At 37.0% G+C, this 24,426-nt stretch overlaps 1 protein-coding gene across 1 annotated transcript in view; it reads left to right on the plus strand.

Moving 5' to 3' along the window:
• The window catches only part of USH2A (usherin), a gene marked incomplete at both ends in the record, with an annotated part of 493,855 nt that overhangs the window by 458,970 nt on the left and 10,459 nt on the right, over window positions 1-24,426 (plus strand). Inside the window, 7 exons of the mRNA XM_081312822.1 lie at window positions 1,530-1,757; window positions 4,035-5,551; window positions 6,004-6,319; window positions 17,837-18,046; window positions 19,288-19,526; window positions 20,390-20,607; window positions 23,534-23,710. Of these exons, the coding sequence (XP_081168948.1) occupies window positions 1,530-1,757; window positions 4,035-5,551; window positions 6,004-6,319; window positions 17,837-18,046; window positions 19,288-19,526; window positions 20,390-20,607; window positions 23,534-23,710 (2,905 nt within the window). The remainder of the gene's footprint in view (window positions 1-1,529; window positions 1,758-4,034; window positions 5,552-6,003; window positions 6,320-17,836; window positions 18,047-19,287; window positions 19,527-20,389; window positions 20,608-23,533; window positions 23,711-24,426) is intronic.

Here is a 24,426-nt window from a genome sequence, read left to right on the forward strand (position 1 = left end):
AACTTAGTAGGTCTTTTGAATAAATGTATATTGGATGAATTTAAACAAAAGTCCATTGACATCTACATCTGATTGATAGAGTGCTTTTCGCAAATTTAGATCTTATAGCTTAGGAATTCTTACTCATCTTTGCAATGAATGAAAAGCAAAAATTCCTATTTAGCCACTTGCACCCCTTGCATTCATCATTATTATTCGCAAGGCACTTGCCTTCTTCAACATGGGAGGAGTAAGGAATAATTGTCATTGAAAAGTATACTTATAATCAGTCATGGTGGGTTTTGAGCTTTAATATTCAAAATGGACATTCAAATGCAGTGCTATATTTATCTAAAAGCAAAGCTCATTGTTGTGGGAAAATAACTATTAAATATTTATTATCTAACTTTTAATATTTAAAAAAAGATTATTTTTCTGCAAAAAAAGGAGATTATTTTTTCATCTTGCCGCTTACCAGATATTTAAATATTTAGAAGCTTGGAAGTGTGGCTTTTAGCTACTTAACTAAAACCAAGCAATTGAGTCTTTTCTTTTTATGAACTAATCATAAGGGGATGTATCTAATCACCATCCAAGTGAAAGGTGTGTAAAGAATTCTAAGTGCAAATATTATGAAAGAGCTGAGATGTTTTCTTGCAGTAGAAATATGCCAGAATCAGTTTTGAATGGGCATTAAAAATATCAGGAGACTCTTTGCTAAATGTGCCCAAGTAGTAACTCGGACATGTATTTCCATGAGCCTACACAGTTGTCAATGCACCCTAGAAAAGACATGCTTCCTTTAAGGAACTGTGTGGCTGCCCATACAAGATCCAAAAGATCCTTACTCACTTTGGTTTCAAATAGTGCACTTCTGGCCTGGACTTTCAGAGGCCCATCTCTTAGGTATACAAGAAAGGGCCTTCTCTCGCTTCCTTGGGAACTGTACCATATAGTCTACCATCTGAAAAGGAAGTGAGACCGTCTTCTTCAGCCAAGTCATTTAAGTTGGTCTAATAACTGATTGACTGATAAGGTGTCATCAAGTTGGTGTTAACTCTTAGCAACCACAAAGATCGATTTCATTTGTCAGTGATCAATGATCTGTCCCTAACCTGATTCTTTAGGTCTCCCAGTGGTGTTTAATAGTATTTTAACCATTTTATTCAGCTTTTAGATCTTTACATTTTAATTTAGGGTGTTACTGTTGATAAAGATACACTGCTTCATATAAAAAACAAAACAGGGAGCAGAGCTTGGTAATGGGAGAAGAGCAAACGTGTATGGCACAGATGGTGGGATAGAATAGTGCTGAAGTAGAATAGAAGGGTTTTTTTCTGTTATGACAAAAAGTATGTATTTGACCCAAGACCAACAGACATTAGTGGAATCCATTCAATACTACTGTACATGTTTATGAGAGTACATTGTAATCGATCTTGTGAAAACTGCTGATAGGTAAATTCTTTTACTTATCTAGTTGAGAGTGTAAGATATATTTTCAGGCAAATCACATACAAAAACCACAAATTTGTCTCTTTCACCTACAGGGAGAGATGTATCAAACTTACTTGTTTGGTTTGAAGCCGTATACAACCTACGACATTCATATTGTTGCTGTCAATAATGCTGGGCAAGTTGCTAGTCCATGGACTTCAGTGCACACCCTGGAAGCTCCCCCAAGTGGCCTAAGCAACTTTACAGTGGACAAGAAAGAGAATGGCAGGGCATTATTACTCAGATGGGCAGAGCCTTCCAAGCCCAACGGTAACATTAAGGTAATTGAATCTTTGTTCATCAAGGTGGAACAGAAACATTGTGGAGAAAGTCATGTTATAAAAGTCATTAATGCTCTAGTATATTTTAAATGTTTTAATTTGCAATACTGCAAACCTTTAATATAGAACTTCATGGCTACTCTCAATTGAAGTTCCCTTATAATATAGTTGTATGCTATACAATGGCACCTTGGTACTCTTCATTATTCAGTTCCAAGAGATGCAATGAGTACCAAAAATGATGAGAACCAAACATTTTTTCCTATAAGAAATAATAGTGAGTCACAAGGCAGCTGACACCAACAAGTTCTAGCTTGTGCTTTGAGTACCAAACAAATTATAAGTATCAGGACAAAATGTTAATGTCAAAATGTATTAAGTACCAAATTCAATGAGTTTGAAAGTGGTTGAGTACCAAGGAGCCACTGTATTTTATTCTAAATGAGACTATTCTTGAAGACCACCCAGAAATTTCAGCTGAACTAAACAAAATGCAGCTGGTCAGTTGTGGTACTGCCATATCACACTGTTGCTGCAGGAGCTACTGGTTGCAGGTGAATTCAAGAGTTATTCAAGGTGCCAGTCATTACTTTTGAAGTTTTATATTGCTTTGTCCATGGGTATTTAAGAGGCTGCCTTTCCCAAATCAATTCTGCTTCCTGATCTAGATGATCCAGATTCTTCACCTTCTTAGAAGCACTGTAGAAGGAGGCCTGGGAATTCTTTGTAGAAATTCCTTGCCTATTGAATAACTTGCTACAAAAAGCAGGGGTGATTCTCATGGACTTCTGAAGACAGGTGAAAACGTGGCTTTCCTGGGATGCTTTGGAGACTGACTTGAGTCATCAACACAGAATAGTTTTAAAGATTATTGTAATTTTTAGAATTAATGTTATTCCAGGGTACTTATTATTATTGATTGATTTATATATGTAACTGCCTAGAATCTATTAAGGATAGGGGATGATATGTAATAAATCAACAAGCAAGCAAGATATCAGTCTTTGCTTGCTTATTGCTAGTGAGCAACTTTATCAGGCATTTTTTTGAAAAACTCACAGCTTATTTCTTGCTTGGCTCTTTACCATCTGTCTCCCCTTCTACAAACTCGGGTCGTTATCCCAAAGGTGCCTTTTCAAAAGGCAACTGGACTTTCTTTGTTTTTTCTTGAAGACGTTTCACTTCTCATCCAAGGAGCAAAACATCTTCAAGGAAAAATAAAGTCCAGTTGCCTTTTGAAAAGGCACCTTTGGGATAGCCATGACCTGGATGACTGAGGATCTCCACAGATCTCCAGTCATTACAATTACAGTAAAAAGAATCATCTGTAGAATTTAAAGACTTATCAGTTTTAGTTTTATTATATAGTACGTGTTTGACCTTTTAGATGAATTTTTCCTGGGGGAAAAAGACATGAAAATGTCTTATTTTGGTGGTACTGAAAAGCTCTAAGAAGGATCCACTTAGTTCAGTCTGATTTAATTATGGATGAATAGATAGATTTTTAAATCTAGTCTTGATTTTTAAATCAGGAAAAAGGGCTGGGGTTAAAGTTTTACATGACCATTGTAAAAGACTGAAAAATCTCTAAGGTAAAGTGCTAAAAGCAATCACATATTTTCAATCGGGACGCAGTGGCTCAGTGGGTTAGGACGCTGAGCTTCTTGATCAGAAGGTTGGCAGTTTGGCGGGTCGAATCCCGAGTGCTGTGTAACAGTGTGAGCGCCTGTTACTGGTCCCAGCTTCTGCCAACCTAGCAGTTCGAAAGAACGTAAAAATGCAAGTAGAAAAATAGGGACCAGTACGGTGGGAAGGTAACAGTGTTCCGTGTGCCTTTGGCATCTAGTCATGCCGGCCACATGACCACAGAGACGTCCTTGGACAAGCGCTGGCTCTTCAGCTTTGAAATGGAGATGAGCACCGGCCCCTAGAGTTGGAAACGACTAGCACGCATGTGAAGGGGAACCCTTACCTTTACCTTATTTTCAATAAGTATTTTTTTAAAAGTGTATTTTAACAATGTCCTCTTTTTATCATAATAAAATATGTTAGTCTTACAGAGTAAAACTTTTTCCCCAAAGAAAAGAGGAATTCATGCTTTTTATTATTCCTGCTGGATCTGTTTACAATATCCAAAGAGCAGCAGGGATGGGCTACCAATGGAGCCTGTGAAAAGTTATGGTACCTATTTGGTGGGTTGTATTAGGTTTTAAAAGTTGGGTGATGTGGCCACTAATGGTCTTGCTGATAATGTATTGACATTGTCTTTCCTTTCAGATTTACAATATTTTCAATGATGGCAATCTAGAATATAGTGGCTTGTCTCGTCAGTTCCTCTTCAGACGTCTTGATCCCTTCACTGAATATACTCTCGTTCTTGAAGCTTGTACAGCAGCTGGTTGCACTCGCTCTTCACCGCAGCAAATTTGGACAGATGCAGCCCCTCCTGCTTCTCAAATGGCTCCTGTAATCCATTTGGTGAATGCAACCAGCATTGAACTGAGCTGGTCTGAGCCAATTAATTCAAATGGAAAAATAATGCGCTATGAAGTTATTCACAGACACACCAAAGAAAATGCTTCAGGGGAAAATAGAACGACAGAAGAAGAGAACATTGTTTTCACAGAATATAACACTGGGAGTAACGCATTTGTATATCATGCTCAGCATTTGCAGCCGTGGACTACATACGAATATAAAATACGTGCCTGGAATTCAGCAGGCTACACTGATAGTCCTTGGTCTGCTGCAAAAACCAGCCAAGCTGCCCCAGAAGGCATGGCTGCTCCCATGTTCACTTATATCCCTCAAAATCCCAGCAAAATATGGATTTCATGGTCACTCCCAGAAAAAAGCAATGGTGTTCTGCTGTCATATAAGCTCCAAAGAAATGATGTTCCCTATCCTTTTAGCTTTGATGCTTCAATCTTCAATTACACTGATCAAGGCCTGCTTCCATATACAGAATACAATTATTTAATAACTGCTTGTACTCTGGGAGGGTGCTGCTCTAGTGACCGTTCCAGAATACGGACATTAGAAGCAGCTCCAGCAATAGTCAGCCCTCCTACTCTAGAAGGTATACATTCAACCCAGATTAATGTATCTTGGTCACCACCCCAAATTCAAAATGGTGAAATCATAAAGTACATTTTAAAGCTGAATGATGAAGAACAATATGTTGGAAAGAGTTTATTCAGGACAGTATTGAATCTACAACCTTATACTAAATATGACATCACGTTGGTTGCCTGTACCAACGGAGGCTGCACTGTTAGTGCATCCCAATCTGCTTGGACAATAGAAGCCCCTCCTCTTAACTTAGATCCTCCCATGTTACTAGTGACAGATTCAGAATCTCTAGAAATTACATGGAAAGCTCCCAATAATCCAAATGGTAAAATCCAGATTTATGAGTTAAGGAGGAATGGATTGCTGGTTTATTCAGGTCTAGATAGACACTATAAGGACCTTATGTTAACTCCTGGAGTGGAATACATCTATACTGTTACTGCAACCAACAGCCAAGGGAGTGTCACCAGTCCAATAGCCAAGATAAAAACCGATCCTTCTGCCCCATCTGGAATGTCTCCACCTCTGTTGCATCCATGGTCCTCGCAGACAATTTTGGTTATTTGGGATCCCCCAGCAAAGATTAATGGTAACATAATCAATTATACTATCATTCTTCAGGAGCCTATTAAATCACAAAAGAAAGTGATTTATCTGGATTCATTCCATGATTCTTTTGGAAGACAGTCTTACAATTTAACAGAACTAAAACCCTATCACAGGTATGTTGTAAGCATATGCTGTAATGAGTAAATGAGGAGGGAATTCTTGTCCTTTAGAACATAAATACATTTCCCAAGGCATATTAGCTCACTGCATCCATGAAAAAGCTGGGAGGTGCATGCATATTAGTTTGTCCATTGTAAGGATTGTTGATTAAATTTACTTAGTCAATCAGTTTTTTTCTTTTATAGCTAGCCTTTGCCAATCAGATATTATATTTCTAACAAATTTAGTGTTGTGTTCTTTTCTGCCCAGATTTTCAATTCATATGATTAGATTTTAATCACCAAAAGACCTTAAATTATAGTCCAGTGATTCTGAAGGAATGTATTTCTTCTTTGTTTGAATGTCTGCAAACTTTGTCTTGTGGAACATCTGTACTTTATGTTACCTTTATATGTTGTGCAAAGCCTAGATTCTGCTAGCTCACTTCTGATTTGTGTTTGTAAAGGTATGAAGTACAAGTACAAGCTTGCAGTCTTCTGGGTTGTACTCACAGTGAATGGGCATCTGTAAAAACTCTTGAAGCACCCCCTGAAATACAGCCAGCTCCTTTCATAGATGTCCAGTCAAGTCTTGATGGATTCCAGACTGTTCTTTCCATTGTGTGGACTGACCCAAAGCACCCAAATGGAGACATCTTACATTATGAACTTTATCGAAGACAGCCATTACCCAATCAGCACAATGTCAGCCTTGTTTATAATGGTTCATCCACTTCATTCAAAGATGACACACTCCTGCCTTTCACTGAATATGAATATCAGGTATGAAAATGGGAGATTACCTGGGATTCAAGTTTATATATATGTGTGTGTGTGTGTGTGTTTGTGTGTGTGTGTGTGTGTGTGTGTAAATTTCTTTTGGCTTGCTAACAAAGAATAAAGGGAGACAGATATGAACATTTCAAACTTATTTGTTCTCATCAGTCAGCCATACTCTTCTGAGATTCGAATGCACTTAAGCAAGTGCATTCTAAATACTTAACAAACATTTAACACATATCTCCCTTGCTTCTCAGCTAACAAAGAGAGAGAGACAGCCTGTGGCCTAGGGGTTAAAACAACCTCTTAAGATGCAGTCGGCCCAGGTTCGAATCTCAGAAGGGTATGGCTGACTGATGAGAACAAATAAGTTTGAAATGAACATATCTGTCTCCCTTTATTCTTTGTTAGCAAGCCAAAAAAGGCTACTGCCTGTAGATTGTCTTAGGTTAGGCTGAAACAGGTAATAAGATTTGTCCCGTGTTTCGACTTAAGCAAGTGCATTCTAAATACTTAACAAACATTTACAACACACACACACACACACACACACACACATATATATATATATATATATATATATATATATATATATATATATATATATATATATATATATATATATATATATATATATATATATATATATATATATATGTATCTTGTGAGACATCTAATTCATAAGTGTAGAAATTGACTTTCACTATTATGCTGATGAAACCCAGATTTATTTTTCATTAAGCATCATATTGATTCTTCTGCATCTCTCTCAGAGCCGTGTTTGTTGGCCATAAAGTTTTAAATGCAACTAAATTTCCTGAAGTGGAAAGAAGGCCTTTAAAAAGTACTGTCAATCTTCAGAGTCTAGCTTGATGGTTCTGACATTAACAATATAACTAAATGATACAATCTTTTCTTTTTTTATTTCTGAAGCTTTAACAAACTCTTTAATCTAAGGCAGTATGAGAAAGATCTAAAGATGGAACAATTCTTTTCACACCAAGGACCCTAGGTTCAGTTCTGAAATCTCCAGTTAGAAAGGAGAGATGGACAAAGTACCAAACAACATGGTGGTCATCTCAACAACATTAATTGGAATGAGAAGAATCCTGATAGAATTTGGCACTTACTCTAGGAAAGCATATTTACAGATAAATGATTCAAAAACTAAGGTGGCAATATTTATTAAAAGACCAAAGAAACTTAGATGGGCACTAGATGGTAAGGAGACAGAACAAGTGAGGTCATTTAAGTATTTGGATAATGGGTTTACTGAAATGCTATCAAGGAAAACTCAGATAGTATCAACAAGAACAATGGCCATGAAATAAATGAGAACCATTTGTTCTTTCTTTACTCAAAGGTATAGGCATAATATTATTATTAATAATAAAGTTGGAAGGGACCTTGGAGGTCATCTAGTCCAAACCCCTGCTCAGGCAGGAAACCCTATAATATTTCAGACAAATGGCTGTCCAGTCTCTTCTTAAAAACTTCCAGTGTTGGAGCATTCACAGCTTCTAGAGGCAGGTTGTTCCACTGGTTAATTGTTCTAACTGTCAGGAAGTTTCTCCTTAGTTCTAGGTTGCTTCTCTCCTTGACTAGTTTCCATCCGTTGCTTCTTCTCCTGCCTTCAGGTGCTTTGAAGAATAGCTTGACTCCCTCTTCTTTGTGGCAGCCCCTGAGATATTGGAACACTGCTATCACCTCGTCCTTCTCTTCATTAAACTAGATATACCCAATTCCAGCAGCCATTCCTTATATGTTTTAGTCTCCAGTCCCCTAATCATCTTTGTTGCTCTTCTCTGTACTCTTTCTAGAGTCTCAACATCTTTTTACATTGTGGTGACCAAAACTGGATGCAGTATTCCAAGTGTGGCCTTACCAAGGCATTGTAAAGTGGTATTAATACTTCATGTGATCTTGATTCTATCCCTCTGTTAATACAGCCTAGCACTGCAGCTGCAGCACACTGCTGGCTCATATTTAAGTGATTGTCCACTAGGACTCTGAGATCCCTCTCACAGTTACTACTATTGAGCAATGTACCCCCTATACTATATCTGTACATTTGTTTTTTCTTGCCTAAATGTAGAACCTTACTTTTTTCCCCATTGAATTTCATTTTGTTAGATACCGCCCAGTGTTCAAGTCTGTCCAGATCCTCCTGTATTTTAAGCCTATCTTCTGGAGTATTGGATATTCCTGCTAGCTTGGTGTCATCTGCAAATTTGATGAGTTCCCCATTTATCCCCTCATCCAAATCATTGATGGAGATGTTGAAGAGTGCTAGGCCCAGAACAGAGCCCTGGGGCACCCCACTACACACTTCCCTCCATGTAGATGCACTTCAATTGAGGACCACACGCTGAGTATGGCTGGTCAGCCAGCTACAAATCCATCTGGTGGTGATGCTGTCTAACCCACATTTTTCTATCTTATCAAGTAGTAGGTTGTGATCTACTTTATAAAATGCCTTACTGAAGTCCAAGTAAATTATATCCACAGCATTCCTCTGATCCACTAATTTTGTCACTTGGTCAAAGAATGCAATAAGATTTGTCTGGCATGATCTGTTTTTGACAAACCCATGTTGGCTTTTAGTAATGATTTTGTTTGCCTCTAGGTGTTCGCTGATTTATTGTTTGATTATCTTTTCCAGAATCTTCCCAGGTATTGAGATCAGGCTGATAGGTCTGTAGTTTCCTGGATTTATTTTTTCCCTTTTTTTAAGATGGGAACTATATCAGCTCTTTTCCAGTCCTCTGGTAGTTCCCCAGTGCTCCAGGATCTTTGAAAAATATAGTTCAGTGCTTCTGAGATCACATCTGCCAGTTTCTTGAGAACCTTGGGGTATAATCCATCTGGTCCTGGTGATTTGAACTCATCTAGGCTGGACAGGTGCTCACTTACCATTTTCTTGCCTATCTTAACTTGTGTTTCTAATCTCTTTTTATGGTACTGTTTTTGATAGGTTGGACTGTATTTCCCTTTGTGTAAAGACAGATGCAAAAAATGACTTAAATAGTTCTGCATTCTCCCTGTTGCTTGTCACCTTCTTGCCAGTTTCCCCCGCTAATGGATCAATCATTTCCTTAACTTTTTTCTTGTGTTTTAAGCTTAAGTATCAATTTTTAAAAGATGGACAAGGAATGTCATATTATTTATAGTGTCTTACATCCCGTTCTCTGAGACAAACTTTCACAGAACTTTGTTTTCAAACAATGCCAATAGCCTATTTGGAAGGAAGATACAAAGGTTTATCAACTACACATTGTTTATTTATTTGTAATAACTCACAGGTTTGCCCAGAATTTAATTTGACTCCTAAAATTCAAAGACCAGCTGGAATATCTTCCAAAGAAGTACAAAGAATTGCAATTAGTAATTGCAATCTAGGCTTCCAGTTTGCGCATGCGGCACTTTTGGACACGCAGGGGAGAGTTCCCTCCCTGCTGTCCGATCCTTCTTCATTGGAGGACCCTGTAAAGGGTCGAAAGATGCCCTGGAGGGGCGACCACCATAAGGAGACCCTCCTGTGATCATGGAAGGGTGGCAGCCCTCTGCTTGAATCCGGAGCAGCTCCTTTTGGCCCGAAGAAGAAGAGACCAGCCATCAACATAGCCAATCACTAAGCCGCTCCCTGCCAAAAGCCAAAAGCACCATCTAGCACAACAAAGCAATCTGGAGGACCTGGGTGAGACCTTTCCTTTTCTATCCCCCTAATTGCCTGCCTGTGGGACTTTTTTGAAAATTCTCTTTCCCCCCCCCTTTTTTTTTTTTTAGAAAACAGCTTCTCTATACCTGGGGGATCAACATTTCAAGCCTTAAAGCGTTGAAGGGGGGAAAAACCCAGCTGATTAAACAAAGAAATTAAATAATCTCATTCTTATTTACTAAAAAGTTCCTATTTTTGTGGGGATCTACTACCCTATTTTCTGTATAAGATGTGAACTAAGGAAAAGAGAATGGACTAACTATATAAAAGCTTTATATTAATTTGGGGGAAAAAGAACTTTACAACTTATTCTATATGCTACTGATGACATCCTGTGGCTAAACCTGGAATTGCAAGTAAACCTTTTGCTTATTTTGAGAGCGGAGAGCTGTCCTTGATATTATCTTTAAAGAACACCTGGCACTGAAAACAACCTTTAGAAACATTGGAGGTGGAAAATTACTGACTCTTATTATAATAGCCTCCATGGAAGACTTGGCTGTAAACACTAACAAAATGGATGATTATATCCCACCACTTAACTACAAATTGATTTTGGACACAATTTTGGCTATAACTGAACAAATTAAAGCCAAATTGCATGATAAACCTGACAACTCAAAGCCACCAAACCAAACTTTGACCTTAAATAATGAACTGACAACCCAAAAACAAGCAGAAGTGGAAATCAATATTAAAATAGGAGACTTCAAAGAGCAACAAACGCAGCCTACAGAGAACTTTGAAGTCCAAACTCCAACTTTAACTACAAAAAGGGCGGTATAGAAATGTAATAATAAAAATAAATAAAACTTACAATTCAAAAAACAACAATAGCCAAAGAAAGCAACATTAAGAGCGAAGATATCAAAGGCCTCCAAATACAGTATGTTGAGGATTCAGCTAATCAAATGATAACAACATTAGCTACTATTTACTACCTAACCCAGATGGAAATGGAACAAGATAAAGACCAGACTGAATTAATGACAATCATATCACAGCAAACATCAAAAACTGAGCTATTAAAGCAATACTTCAAGGATTATAAAGGGGACATTAGCTTGGCAAAACTGTCATTTGGATGGTCTCTGTGGATTCAAATAAGAGGTGGAGGAAGAAAGGGAGACACATTGGAGAACTTAAAAGCACTAAGATGGAAGCTTGATTGGCACAAAAAGAAGGCGAGTGTTAGATTTAAAGACCTAGACTTGTCTCTTTTTTTGGATTTGTAAAGACAGAACTTAAAAAATGTCTTTTGATGGACTAAGGGGAATCTTAAAAAAATATAAACTGATTCTATATTTAGGTTTTAGATTTTTAAAGGGGAAAAAATTAAGCTTTTAGAATAAAACTTTGAATTATACAATAGAATTTAGAATTTTATAATAGAAGATAGTATTTTATTAAGTGTTGAATGGTTAAGACAATTTTTTTTAATAAATTGGTGATGTGTCAAGATGAAAATTAGATTTTACTGTTAAATTAGATTTTACTGTTAAATTATAAGAATGATATGTAATGAACAATGTAAGTTTTGTAGACAAGAATTATTCTTTACTGAAATAGGGAATTGTAGGTTACCCAAAAAGTAAGCTCTTTTCTGCATATTATAGGCTACCTTAGAGTATTTATATTGCAGTTAGGTAAAACTTAAAAACAGGATTTTGATGTGTATTAGTCTAACTATATTGAAAACTTTGTTAATTGACTAGCTCATAACTAGAGCTGTATTAACTTAATTACTTTTACTATGTGAAAATTAAGGGAATCAGAGAGGGAATTTTTATTGATGCAACCTGAACTATCTACAAAGAACTTGTTATTTGCTACTTTAGACTACCCAACCACCATATTGCTTCACAAATATATGTATATATCCCAACCCCTACCCTTAACCTTTCCTCTACCCTATTCCAAGTCCCCTTTTCCCTACCTTCTTTGTTAACCCTATAAAACTAATAAAATTTTTCAAAAAAAGTAATTGCAATCTAGAGACCCACAACATGCTTTGATTTAAAAATGCCTCAGCTGAGATACTAATCATCAGAGCTGTGGTTTCTGTCTACCAAAGCAGGGCCTTTTCACTGGTGGCATCTGATTTATGGAGCTTTTTGGGGGAGGGGTTTTCTGCAGATCTGTTTTTATATTGGATTTTAATTCAGAAAATAAATGAAACTATCATTATTTATTCAGACATATGAAGCATCAGGGGCAGTGTTTGGCTTCAGGATTTAATGACAGTGGTCTAAAACAACAGTTTTTTTATGTTCTGCTGGCAACGATTGTTGATATCTTCAGAAGCAAGATGATTTACTATGCAGACCACAGGCAACCGAGCATGGACTGGTTGGGCTCCTATCTTTATAGCTACAGTATTTGCTGTTTGTTGACTGCTGATTGGTCTTTAGTCAAGCTGATTTCCAATTGGTGCAGCTTAGTGAGGGCTGGTGTCTATGAAACAGGAACAGAGGTGAGAAAAAACAAATCTCTTTATCACTTTTCAATGAATGAAGTTGGTGATTAATCTTTGCACAATTGCTCAGGTAAATAAAAAGTCCCTAATTAGTTATGATGAATTCATACATACATACATACACAGTAGTTATGAACCTGCTAATTCTTCAGTAGGGCAAGACCTTTTGGGTTGTTGGTTTCCAACGTACTCAAACACTGTGGTTGGCCTGTTTTTTAAAAAGGCATTATTGTGAGTGTCATGGGAGCAAATATATTCTCTGGGTGTTATGTGAATTGATATGGTTTCCTTGATTGTATCTTTTTATTTATACCGCATAATTTATGACCTCTGAAAAGCAAACTAAAATGAGTGATGACTAACTACAGCCAAAGTAATAAATCAGCAGGCCTGAAAGAAGTAGTGATTTCGATTGAATCTATTGAATTAACTGTTGCCCTTAGTCAGTGCAGGTATTGGAAAGACCTTTTAATATCTGCTTATCTCTCTCCTGGGAGTGTTTTAACTATCTCATTATGTACCAATAGGAACAAATTATTAAATTGTCTGTCTTTTGAAGGTAAACATCCATGTTAGTTATGGATGCAATGAAATATTTAAAAGGAACAAAAGTTGTCTGAAGCTTTGATTTACCTTTTATATTTTTTTTTGAAAAATTGTGTTTTTAATCCCCCTATCACAAAATCAACCAATTGTGGAAACTTTTTTTAAAAAATATGTTTTGTCTTAGTATGGCATTTATGTCCAGAGTTCAGTCACCAGGTTGACAGATAAAAGTTTGACAGATAAAAGTTTCCTATTTCTCATCCAAAAAATTTAGCTGGATACTGAAACACTGAAGGTTTTAATTACAAGGCAAACTTGTTTAAGTAGAAAGACATTAACCACACAAAGATAATCTACAATAATTTGGATACAGTGAAGATTTTTACCATGTCACCTTCATCCATAAATGTTTTAGTTGATACTATTGTTTGGAAAAAAGGGATGCGGTGGCTCAGTGGGTTAGGACGCTGAGCTTGTCGATCAGAAGGTCGGCAGTTTGGCGGGTCGAATCCCGAGTGCCGCGTAGCAGAGTGAGCGCCTGTTACTCATCCCAGCTTCTGCCAACCTAGCAGTTCGAAAGCACGTAAAAATGCAAGTAGAAAAATAGGGACCACTACGGTGGGAAGGTAACAGTGTTCCGTGCACCCTTGGTGTCTAGTCATGCCAGCCACATGACCACGGAGATGTCCTCGGACAAGCGCTGGCTCTTCGGCTTTGAAACGGAAAGAGTTGGAAACTACTAGCGCGCATGTGCGGAGGAACCTTTACCTTTTTTATTGTTTAGAAAAGTGAATGATTTCATTCCTATGAATTTATATTAATAATTGAATATGTATGATGCTAATGTTATAGCTGAATATTACACTTTTGTTTCTGAGCCTGGAAATTGTCTGAAAACCTTTCATTTTTAGTAACTTTTAACTTGCTAATATTACACTTATATGTTCTCATGATCTGGAGCTGCCTTTTACAGTGACAGTGATTTTATCAGTGCTGATGATGTTCAAATGATGGTCCAGCTGTTTTAGGGTTGCACTTAAGATACCTATTACTATGTCAGAGTAGTGCCTCACTGGGACTCCTGTTATTACTATGGTTCATCATACAACCAGCCAGCCAGATGTTGAGACTGGATTTGGCATTTTTATCTAACTATCAAGTCCTTCTCAAGGACCTGGGATAGAAAGATGTTTGATTTGTGGAATTAAAGATATCATCTTAGAATGTAAACTAGTCCAAGGAAAGCTGTCTTTTAATTTTTTAATTTAATTTTATTAGATTTATATACCGCCTTTTCCCAAAGGGCAATTATTATTCCTCCTCCTCTTCCTCCTTCTCCTTCCAACATATATAATTAATTTTTTTGCATTCTTTACTTTCAGTCTGTACAAGCATGCTGTATGAGTCACACAATTTACTTAAGCGTCAACAGTTCCAAAGAAACAGTATGATCCCTGAAATAAAAAAAAATAGATGGCCATCTTGCAATTGAATAGTGTTATGACTTCAACAGAATACTTTTCAAATACCTTTCAGACATTAGTTGTATAGCTGAGGCCACTAAAATTGGTTTCTTTTCTTGAATCTTCTATCACCAATGATGTAGTAGTAGTTTCTCGGTTGCAATTGAAGCTAGTTCCACAGTAACAATGTCCATTATGTAGTTAAAAATCTTAATTTATGAAAGTATTTAGGACCTTTGGCTTCCTTTGCAAGGTTTGGAATAAATTCAAATGTTACAGTAGAAAATTAGGAGATAGTATAAGAGCTAGTTTTAGTACAGTTAGAACTGCCCGACATGAAAGCTTACTAAGGAATACTTAATACTAAAAAATCACACAAACGGTCCCCTTGTATTGCCATTTAGATCTATCATTCTGATTGATCACTGTGTGCTTCATTATTATTGAGTCTAATTTAACCCTATATATTCACACATCCATCTATTCCATCTAGTGCACCTGACATTCTACAAATTACTTACTCATGCAAATCGTGACCTCAGTCAACCTTTTATGATATTCATGTTTAATTATACAAATGGTCTTTGATAAATAAGATTAAACATCCTCCCATATGTTTATTCTCTCCTTGATGAAAGTAAAATTTAATTTTCATGCAGATTTGTTGCAGGTCTTGTTTAATAACTGCTGAGTTTCATATAGTGTGCAGATCATCCTGGCTTTGTGAAGCTGACAAAAACAAAGCCATCTCCAAAGTGGAGCTTTAAACTAGATACTTTCTTGGTTATTACATCTTGGAATCCTAGAACTGAAGCCCCCTTCCCATGTGTATGAAATACTTGCAAAACCGTCATAAAGATTGTGTTTTAGGCAATATATTTGTTGCTTTATTATCAGTTTAGCAATATTATCAACATATTACATGTTCAGTATAATCAGCTGAATATGAATAAACAGAATACTAAGAGTAGGCTGGATATATCGATTTGCTAAAGTACACACAAATATTCACAAAGTTTTTAACACATATTATTTATATTTAAATGTTAATAACACAGGTAACTTTGATCCATGGGTGCACTGTGTCCTTAACATTTCACATACAACTTGGCTCCAGCTCTCTTATGATCTCCATAGATTTTTATTTTTTTGCTACTGCAGGCATTCTGGACTAAGTAGGTTGTGCTACTAAAGGTAGGTTGTGACTTGAGCTGATTGACCTCATGCCAATGATCAAGAATGCTAGAAGGTTTACTGCACTTCTATGTTATAACCTTTCCATGCTACTGAGTGTAACATTAAATAATTCAGAAGTAAGTTGAATGAACATTGAGAGATTGCTTGACGAGATGATTGTGAGAGCTGTTCAGTCTCTCACAGCCTGTGTTCTTAGGCTTCTGTGAATGCTCCAAAATTAGAAGATTTCAAGAAAAGACTGAACAGCCATTTGTCCAGAATAGTATGAGAATTCCTGCACTGAGCAAAGCTGGAGTAGAAAACCTCCAAAGTCCCTTTAATCCTCCAACTCTATGGTAATATCAAGCATACTGTGGTAGCGTTTACTCAGATAGAAAGTCAATCCTGAAAGTTGTTCATGTGAGATTGTAAAGAAATGTTGACATGTATGAGGATCTTTTAAAACTGTACAATCCTTAAATAAACTTACTTTTGTTTTGTTTTGTTTTATTTAATTTCCTAGTCTTTTGGCTACCAAACCACTGGTTTACTGTGAAAACAAAAAAATCATACTTATCAGTACTATTAATATTTAAATATAATAATAATTTTAAAAGAGAGGTTCAGATTCCTTGTGACAGCCCTTCAGCTATTGGATTACTGCTATTATGCCTCCTCAGTCTTCTCTTTGTTAAGCTAAACATACCCAGTTTTTTTAGCCATTCTTCATATATTTAGTCTCCAGGACTCTTTTTATCTTTGTTGTGCTTCCATGCTATCCTAGGGCTTCAGCATCTTTTTTCTACTATGGTGACCAGAACTGGATGCAATATTCCAAACATGGTATCACCAGAGTGGTATAGAGTAGTATTATCAATCCCTGTGATCTTGATACTATCCCTTTGTTGATGCTGCCAAGAATTGCATTGGTTTAGCTGGCAGCTGAGGCACACTGCTGACTCATATTTAAGCGGTGGTCCACTAGGACATCTAGATCTCTCTCACAGTTACTACTGTTCAGACAACTACCACCTAGTTTGTACCTATGCATTTGGTTTTTCCTGCCTCAGTGCAGGACCTTACTTTTCTTACAATTGAACTGTATCTTGTTGGATAGGGGCCAATGCTCAAGTCTGACAAGATTCTTCTGAATCTTAAGTCTACCTTCCAAAGTGCTAGCAATTCCCTCCAGTTATGTATCATCCTTAAATTTGCTGAGCACCCCTTCAGTCTCCTCATTTAAATGATTTATGAAGATGTTTAATGGCATTGTGTCCAAGAGAAAACCTTGAGGAACCACACAACATATTTTCCTCCATGTAGATGTAGTTTTATTAAGAACCACATGCTGAGTGCATTTGGTCAGCAAATCTATCTGATAAAACAATGTGGGATAGACAATATCATCTATCTTATCAAGATGTAGGCTGCAGTCTACTTTATCAAATGCCTTACTGAAATCTAAATTTACTATACCCACAGCACGTAAGTAGCTTCAAACAACCTTTTTCTATATTTGGTTTTATAGTTGACAACAGCACCTTGAATTGCATCCAGAAGCAAACTATCAACCAGTGCAGCTCACAAAGCAGAATTGTTACATGGGCAGACTGAGGCTTAGCCATCACTGCCTGCACCACTGCATCCCAGACCAACTGAAGCTTCTGAGTTGTTTTCAAGGGCATCCTCATATAGAGTGCATTGCAGTTGTTGAGCCATGGGGTGACCAGGAAATAAAGGACTATCAGAAGGGCCTCCTTAGCCAGGAAGAGAGGCAGTGGTAGACCAGATGGGGCTGGGGAAAAACTGTCTTGGCCACAGATGCCACCTGAAATTACATTTCAAGGCAAGATAATGGTTTCATTCTAGCCACCTTGAGAGCTCATGAGGGATGAAAAGACAATAAATAGTCAAATAAATATGGATGCAGACTACAAAAACGTTTGCCAAATTCAATTTGTTCTGAATGCAATTTAGCATTCTCTGTTATTTTTTATTTATATATCAAACTTCTTAATTGCTCATCTCCCTCATAGAGGTGCTCTGGGCAGCGTAGTTAAATAAAGAAAAGCAGAAATGATGTGGATTTTTTTTTCCTCCCGGAAGGATGTTTTAGGGCTGTTTATAAACTTGTTTTTCAGGTTTGGTCAGTTAATTCTGCTGGCCGAACTGCCAGCAGTTGGATAAAATGTAAGACTGGCTCAGCCCCTCCTCAAGGGCTTCCTGCCCCTTTGTTTGAAACAGTAGCTTCTACTTCTGCTGTGGTCAACATCCGTCCTCCTCTAAAGCCAAATGGAATAATCACCCTCTACAGGTTTTTCTCCAATAGCACCAAAGGAAAGGAGAAGGTGGTAAGTATGAATCAAACTCTTTGCGTTGATAAAATTTGTGGTGGTAGTGGTTACTACTACTACTACTATTGTTGTTGTTATTGTTGTTATTGTTATTATTATTATTGAATTGTTCTCAATATTCCTCTTGATTGCATAGAATAAAGGTAGTGTCAGAATCCATTTATATCACATTCATAAATGTATGTTTAAAATACTGTGCCTTCCCTGGATTCTGCCATTTCTCTGAGGGGGAGAGGAGAAGGTGTTTATTCAGCCTGGCTGGAGACTGCATTCAAAGACCAGGAAAAACCCTTTTGATCTTAGGACAACAAAGGAGGGGAAGGGAGGAGGGATCTGGTTTGTATCTCCATTTGAATCTGAAAAGGAAGGAGGCAATAATCATAAAGACACAGGAAGTTCCCTCTTTCCCACAAAAGGGTTGACACCGAAGTTTAATTGATGTGGGTCTGACCAAATGGGTTTTGAGGGGAGGGAGTGGAACCGGGAACTCTTTATAAAGTATCAAGTTGTAACACAATGCCAGATCCTGTCTTGTATTTCCACAACCGATCACATCCTAGTAAAACCTCCTTTTGGACAAGACCTGGCTCCAAGAGTTCTTTATTTTCCTAAGATGTGGATTGGGGTGGGTCCTGACAGGTAGAGCATATCTCAGACTAGTTTTTAACTATTACTGATATGAAATTAGAAAATAAATGAAATCAACTTTTCCCTCAAAAAAGGGCATTGGTGAGGAAAGAAGGCTTATAGGATTTGTCAAAATATGTGCAGTTTGGGGGATGAAAAAAAGTGGAAGTATCAACTTGCCAACCATGTCTATCAGTTTGGGTATTACTATTCAGGATCTGGCTTGGTCACTGCTTCTTCTTAGGAAGCTATATGCCGTTTCTTGGTCTAAACCTATCTAGGATTAGGTCAGAGAGCCAGCAGAGTCTTGTGGTTAAGTTGATGAACTAGAACTAAGGAGACCATGAGTTTTAATCTTCTGCTTGGCATGAAAGCTGGCTGAGTGACATTGAGCCAGTCTCTCAGCCCAGCCTACTTCATAATATTGTTACTGATGTTGTTGGGAAAATAGGAAGAGGGAGCATGAAATACACCTTCTTGACTTGTAAAAAAATAAATAAAGGCTGGATAAAAATCCAATGAACAAATATATAGTTTGTCCAGCTGAGCCTTGTGCATTACATGGACTACTTGCATGTGAGTGTCTACTTCTGCTTTTGTTCTGTTTTCAGCTCTCAGAAGGCACTACTGCTCAGCAGACAATCCATGGACTTAAACCTTTTACCACTTATTCCATTGGGGTTGAAGCTTGCACATGCTTCAACTGCTGCAGCCAGGGGCCAATGGCTCAAATCACCACCCAGCCAGCTGCACCCACCCAGCAGCCTTCTCCCCATATACAGAACCTGACCTCAAGAAATGCTTCTTTTATCTGGGATGCTCCTCAGGAACCCAATGGCATTGTGAGAAGGTAACTGCTCAGATATAATCTGCTATGGGTAGGAACTCACACCTACTCATTGCTTTAGTAATGCTCACTATCCTGTCTCTCACTTCTCTCATTTTTTTTCTGTGCCTTTCCTTCTTTTCTTTTACCAAGGGAGATGTGTGTTTGTGTATAACCCCCTTCCTTTTCTGCACTTTACTTATTCATGAAATAGTTTTGATATACAAAACTAATCTGAAAACATATGTAATTATCTTTATAGAACTACAAAAATTGATACATCAGGGTTTTTTTAATCCTATCTTCATTGTTTCATAAATAACTCAAGGTGTTGAACATACCTTGTACTCTTCCTCCTATTTTCCTATTTAGTAGAATCTAAATGTCTAACATGTATTTATATAGACTTTTGAAACATAGTATGAATTACAATTTGATGCTGATTCTGAAAATAAAACTGTGAAGTCCATGCAATAGGAATTATCTTTATTCATCCCTAATTATTGAAAATATTACTCCACTGCCTCACTGAAATAATGACATACCATTTTCCTATAAAATCATGCAAAGGCACATAAGTAGAATGAATGGGATATATAGAACTCTAAAGCAATTAAGCTGGATGCCAACCTTTCAGTTGAATCAGCATTTGATATTGGGAAGGATAAACTCACATTTGCCAGAAAGGATTGACTTCACAAATTGTGATAATTTACGGTTTGCTTAGCTATGATTTGCTAAGTAAGCTAAATTACCTTGGTTCACATATATATTCATCATAATGTGAATGGATTGCTCCTCAACTAAGCCAGAAACAAGCCATATTATAGTTGAAAGCAATATGCAAACACAAGTGATGTGTTTATTATTGATTTCTTTTCTTATAGATATGAACTCCACATGTACACATCCTGTCTTCCTTGGTTACTGCCCATAGAAAGAGTTTGTAAGCCTGGACCTATTGAATTGAGATATAGTGGGGAAAAACGGCATTCTAGTTTGAGTGACCTTCAGCCTTATACAACCTACAAACTGAGAGTGGTGTCCTACAATTCAGTTGGAAGTACTACTTCAGAATGGATTACTTTTACTACTGAAAAAGAGGGTGAGTTTCTACAGATAAAAATAAGGATCTGGATTTGATTTCCATCACTTTTAGGAATGCTTTGTTTCCAATCATAACCATTAAGGACTGAACTGTAATTCTTAAAATGGTAAAAGAAGCTATATAACTGATACCTTATATAGCAAGCAAAAACCTTAATCTGTTTTTCTTTTAATAGGATTTTTGTTAACTGGCTTTTCCAAAAATACTATTAATTTCTGCCTACTTGGTAGCTTTTCAAAACAGATGACTGAAAATGGCTAATTTATAAGTTTTTTATAATTTACTCTTATTATTTCTGCAGTTTATAGTAAACAGATTTTCTTGTTCCTTGCAAAAATCAAAAGTGAGTATAAATGTGAAAATGAAAAATTAACCAAATTTGTCAAAACCTTTAGCTGTTTACATAGTTTCAAGACTGTGAAGCTTTTATGGTATGTTAAAGGGTTGTAAAATCAGAGGACTTTGCTGTTATTGAAGCAAATTTTCCCAATGTTAGAAATAAAATTAAACAAAAGCAGTTGGAATAGGATTATATTACCCAACTGAGTTCTTTTTTTAGCCAATCTCATATAATTTTATTCAGTTTTAAACTTCATCCAATTAAAGTCTCTTCCAATAATAATTATTTTTTTGTTGCTAGATGCTCAGATGGTCTATTTTATTCACTTTCTTTGGTGGAATCTGAACATATTTAAAAAAAAAAACATGGTCACTTCTTGATCCCTTTTCTTCTTTGCTTAGCACAAACTCAGGGGAGATTTCCTTATTTTCCTAAATATTAGCCTTTTGCTTATGTAATGATGAATTTGATGATTGATTAAGTGATTGGTACAATGTATCATGTTGTAATACTGCCTTTGAAATAAATGCTTTAAGAGGAAAGCCTTCTACATTCTAAAACTGTAGCAAAATGTACTTCCTGAGAAGTATAAAAACTTGAAGAAAGCAGAAAGACCCTCACTCTCATGAAGTTTTTAAAATATTTGTTATGCAAAATGATGCATTTATTACTATTTTACTTTCCTGTCACATTTATGTTATAGTCCCAGTTACTGCAACTGCAGTCAAACTTCAGTCTTTTTCAAATTCAGTTAGTTCACTCTTATCAAGAGTGTTTGTTAGAAGTTTTAATGATTTGAGGGGAAACTTATTTTTATTTTTTATTTTTTTTATTTTAATTCCATTTATATCCCGCCCTTCTCCGAAGACTCAGGGCGGCTTACAAGCTTAGCAGTAGCCTTCATTCTATGTATATGCCTGCTTATTAGGGCTTTCGGGGTGCCCCCCAAGTGGCATTATTACAAAGTCAGCTTATTGCCCCCAACAATCTGGGTCCTCATTTTACCTACCTCGGAAGGATGGAAGGCTGAGTCAACCTTGAGCCTGATGGGATGCGAAACTGCACTAATTGCAGGCAGCTGATGTTACTTAAGGAGGCATTAGCTTGAGGAGGAATGTGAGAGAAAGGACATATAACACATAACACTGCTCTCCTTCCTTTGCCTATGCCTTATTTGGAATGCTGGCTCTTTTAAAAAAAGGGGGGCTTGGCTGAAGAGGAAGTGTCTTAGTGGTGAAAAAAGGAAGAAACAGGACAGAACAAGAAGGTAGGAAGCAAAAGAGCTGAAAGCACTGGAGCTGAAGCAACAGCAGTTCCAGACGAGAACAACTGACAATCAAAGGCCAACTCATTGAGAGCAGCTAGAAGGTGCAGCCATGCCAACAGACACAATATTGTCTGCGGTGTTGTAACCAAGTCTAGCAACCCTGAAATTCAATAAAGAAGTCAGAGACAGGGAAAGCAGCAAAGTTTACAGGAGGAAGTCCCGAATGATAACTCTGAAGAACAGTCACCAAATGTGAATGAAACTCAACACCAAACAACACCTGCAGACTGCAAGAAGCAGGGAAGAAATAGAAGAAGACAAGCTACATTCCTGGGATCACAGGAATGACGATGAGTGGGAAAGGCAGGTGGGGGAGTTGAAGAGTTCCCAAAAACCAACAACAAATGAACAAACAACAACAGCAACCATGAAGTAAAAGTCGATAGATCAGAGTTTCTCATCCTTGGTAATTCCCAGAATTCTGGGAATTGAAGTCCGCATACTGTATCTTTGTGATTGAGAGGCACTGGGATAAATTATAGGATGGTAAATGAAGTAGAAGTGGATAGGGACAAAGGTAAAGCAACAAAGAGTAAAAGTTGATAGAATTTCTGGGATCAAGTAGTCAACTAAAACTCCTGATGTTATAGTATAGTCTTTATGGGAGGGATCTAGTTTTAACAGCATTGCTCAGCCTCAGTAATAATTTTTTTTCACACTGTTGTTCAGCCTTGTTTTCTATCCCTGTCATCTCCCAAAAAGACACACAGCAGTCTGAAATGGGAATACCCATGAATTTTATTTATTTCATTGGAAACATTTTTATTTTAGTTGATAATCATCCATTGTTTGAAACTACTAATTGGACAATAATAGATGTAAACATCCATAGAACAATAGCTAATGATTTGGCTAGCTTCTTTCTTGTAATTAATACTGAAGGCCCCTCTAAAATGTAAATGTCTGGTTGGTGTTTATTGATTAATTAAAAGTTATTAAGAATTAATAAAAGAGTCCCACAGAAAACAAGGAAGCTTGTGATTTTGGTTGGGGTTTTATTGCAAGAAAGAGTTGTCTTCCTGTTAATAAAAAAGGCAAGAATTGCTAAGTCCAACTATATGAAGTGCAGCATTTAAAGTGCTAATTATTACTGTTTGTTAGTCTGTCCTGTTCTACAGTTGTAGCATTCCCATATAGACAAGTTAATTTTTTTTCACAAAAGCTTTTGCCTTTCCATAACTGAGTCATAAAACGGCTCCAGTGCTTACATCAATATATTTACTGTGTTAATGCTTCTCTCTTTTTTTTTTTGCCAGTTCCTCAGTACAAATCTCCATTTATCATAATCGGAAATTTATCCACCATCTTCCTGGATTGGAGTCATACCTTCCTATTGAATGGGCTTTTGAAGGAATATGTGCTAATGGAAGGAGGGCAACACATCTACAGTGGCTTTGATACCAGACTGTATTTGCCAAGGACATCTGACAAAAGTAAGCTTGAATATTCAGCTTTAATCTTGCTTTTTAGGGCAATGTATGTGCACAACTTTATTTAAATTACAGATTATGTTTAAGGCAGCTTGCAATCAATTTTGTAATAAAACAACTTCCAAAAATATGTCCCCATATCTTAACCCCTAGCTCCTGAGCCCTTTGATTGAGAGGTGTACCTGCTTGTTTTGTTTCAGTTTCACAGTCACAGCCACAGAATAGCAGGTGAAGATTTGCCAACCAAATCTTAAGAGAACAACATAAAGTGTTGGTCTAGGAGTGGAGAGACCCAGGTTTTAGTCCATCCTTAAACTTGGAAGCACACTATCTGGGTGACTTCTCAAGCTACCTCACAGGGTTTATTATTGTAAGGAAAAGTAGGAGAAATTAGGAGAAAGAAGCACTATGTTCACTTACCTTGAGCTGATGAACAAACAAGGTTGGCTATCAATTCATCAGTCAGAATGGAAATGGAATTTTAGAGGAAGTTAATGGGTAGGGAACGCCACTGTAAGGATTCAAGAGATGCCTTAAATACATAGAAGTAATATACCATTAAGAAGAGCTCACTCCATAGGACAACTGCTACCACAGAGAAGGTTTATCTCTGCATCATCATGGAACAACGAAATACAGCATGGAAGATCTGGCCATCTCTAAAGATCATTTATATATCTATGAGGTTGCTATAGTTGAAAATGTTTGCTTAGGTAATT

This window comes from Vipera berus (genome assembly GCF_964194415.1).
Source record: "Vipera berus genome assembly, chromosome: 1".
Classification (NCBI taxonomy): Eukaryota; Metazoa; Chordata; class Lepidosauria; order Squamata; family Viperidae; genus Vipera; species Vipera berus.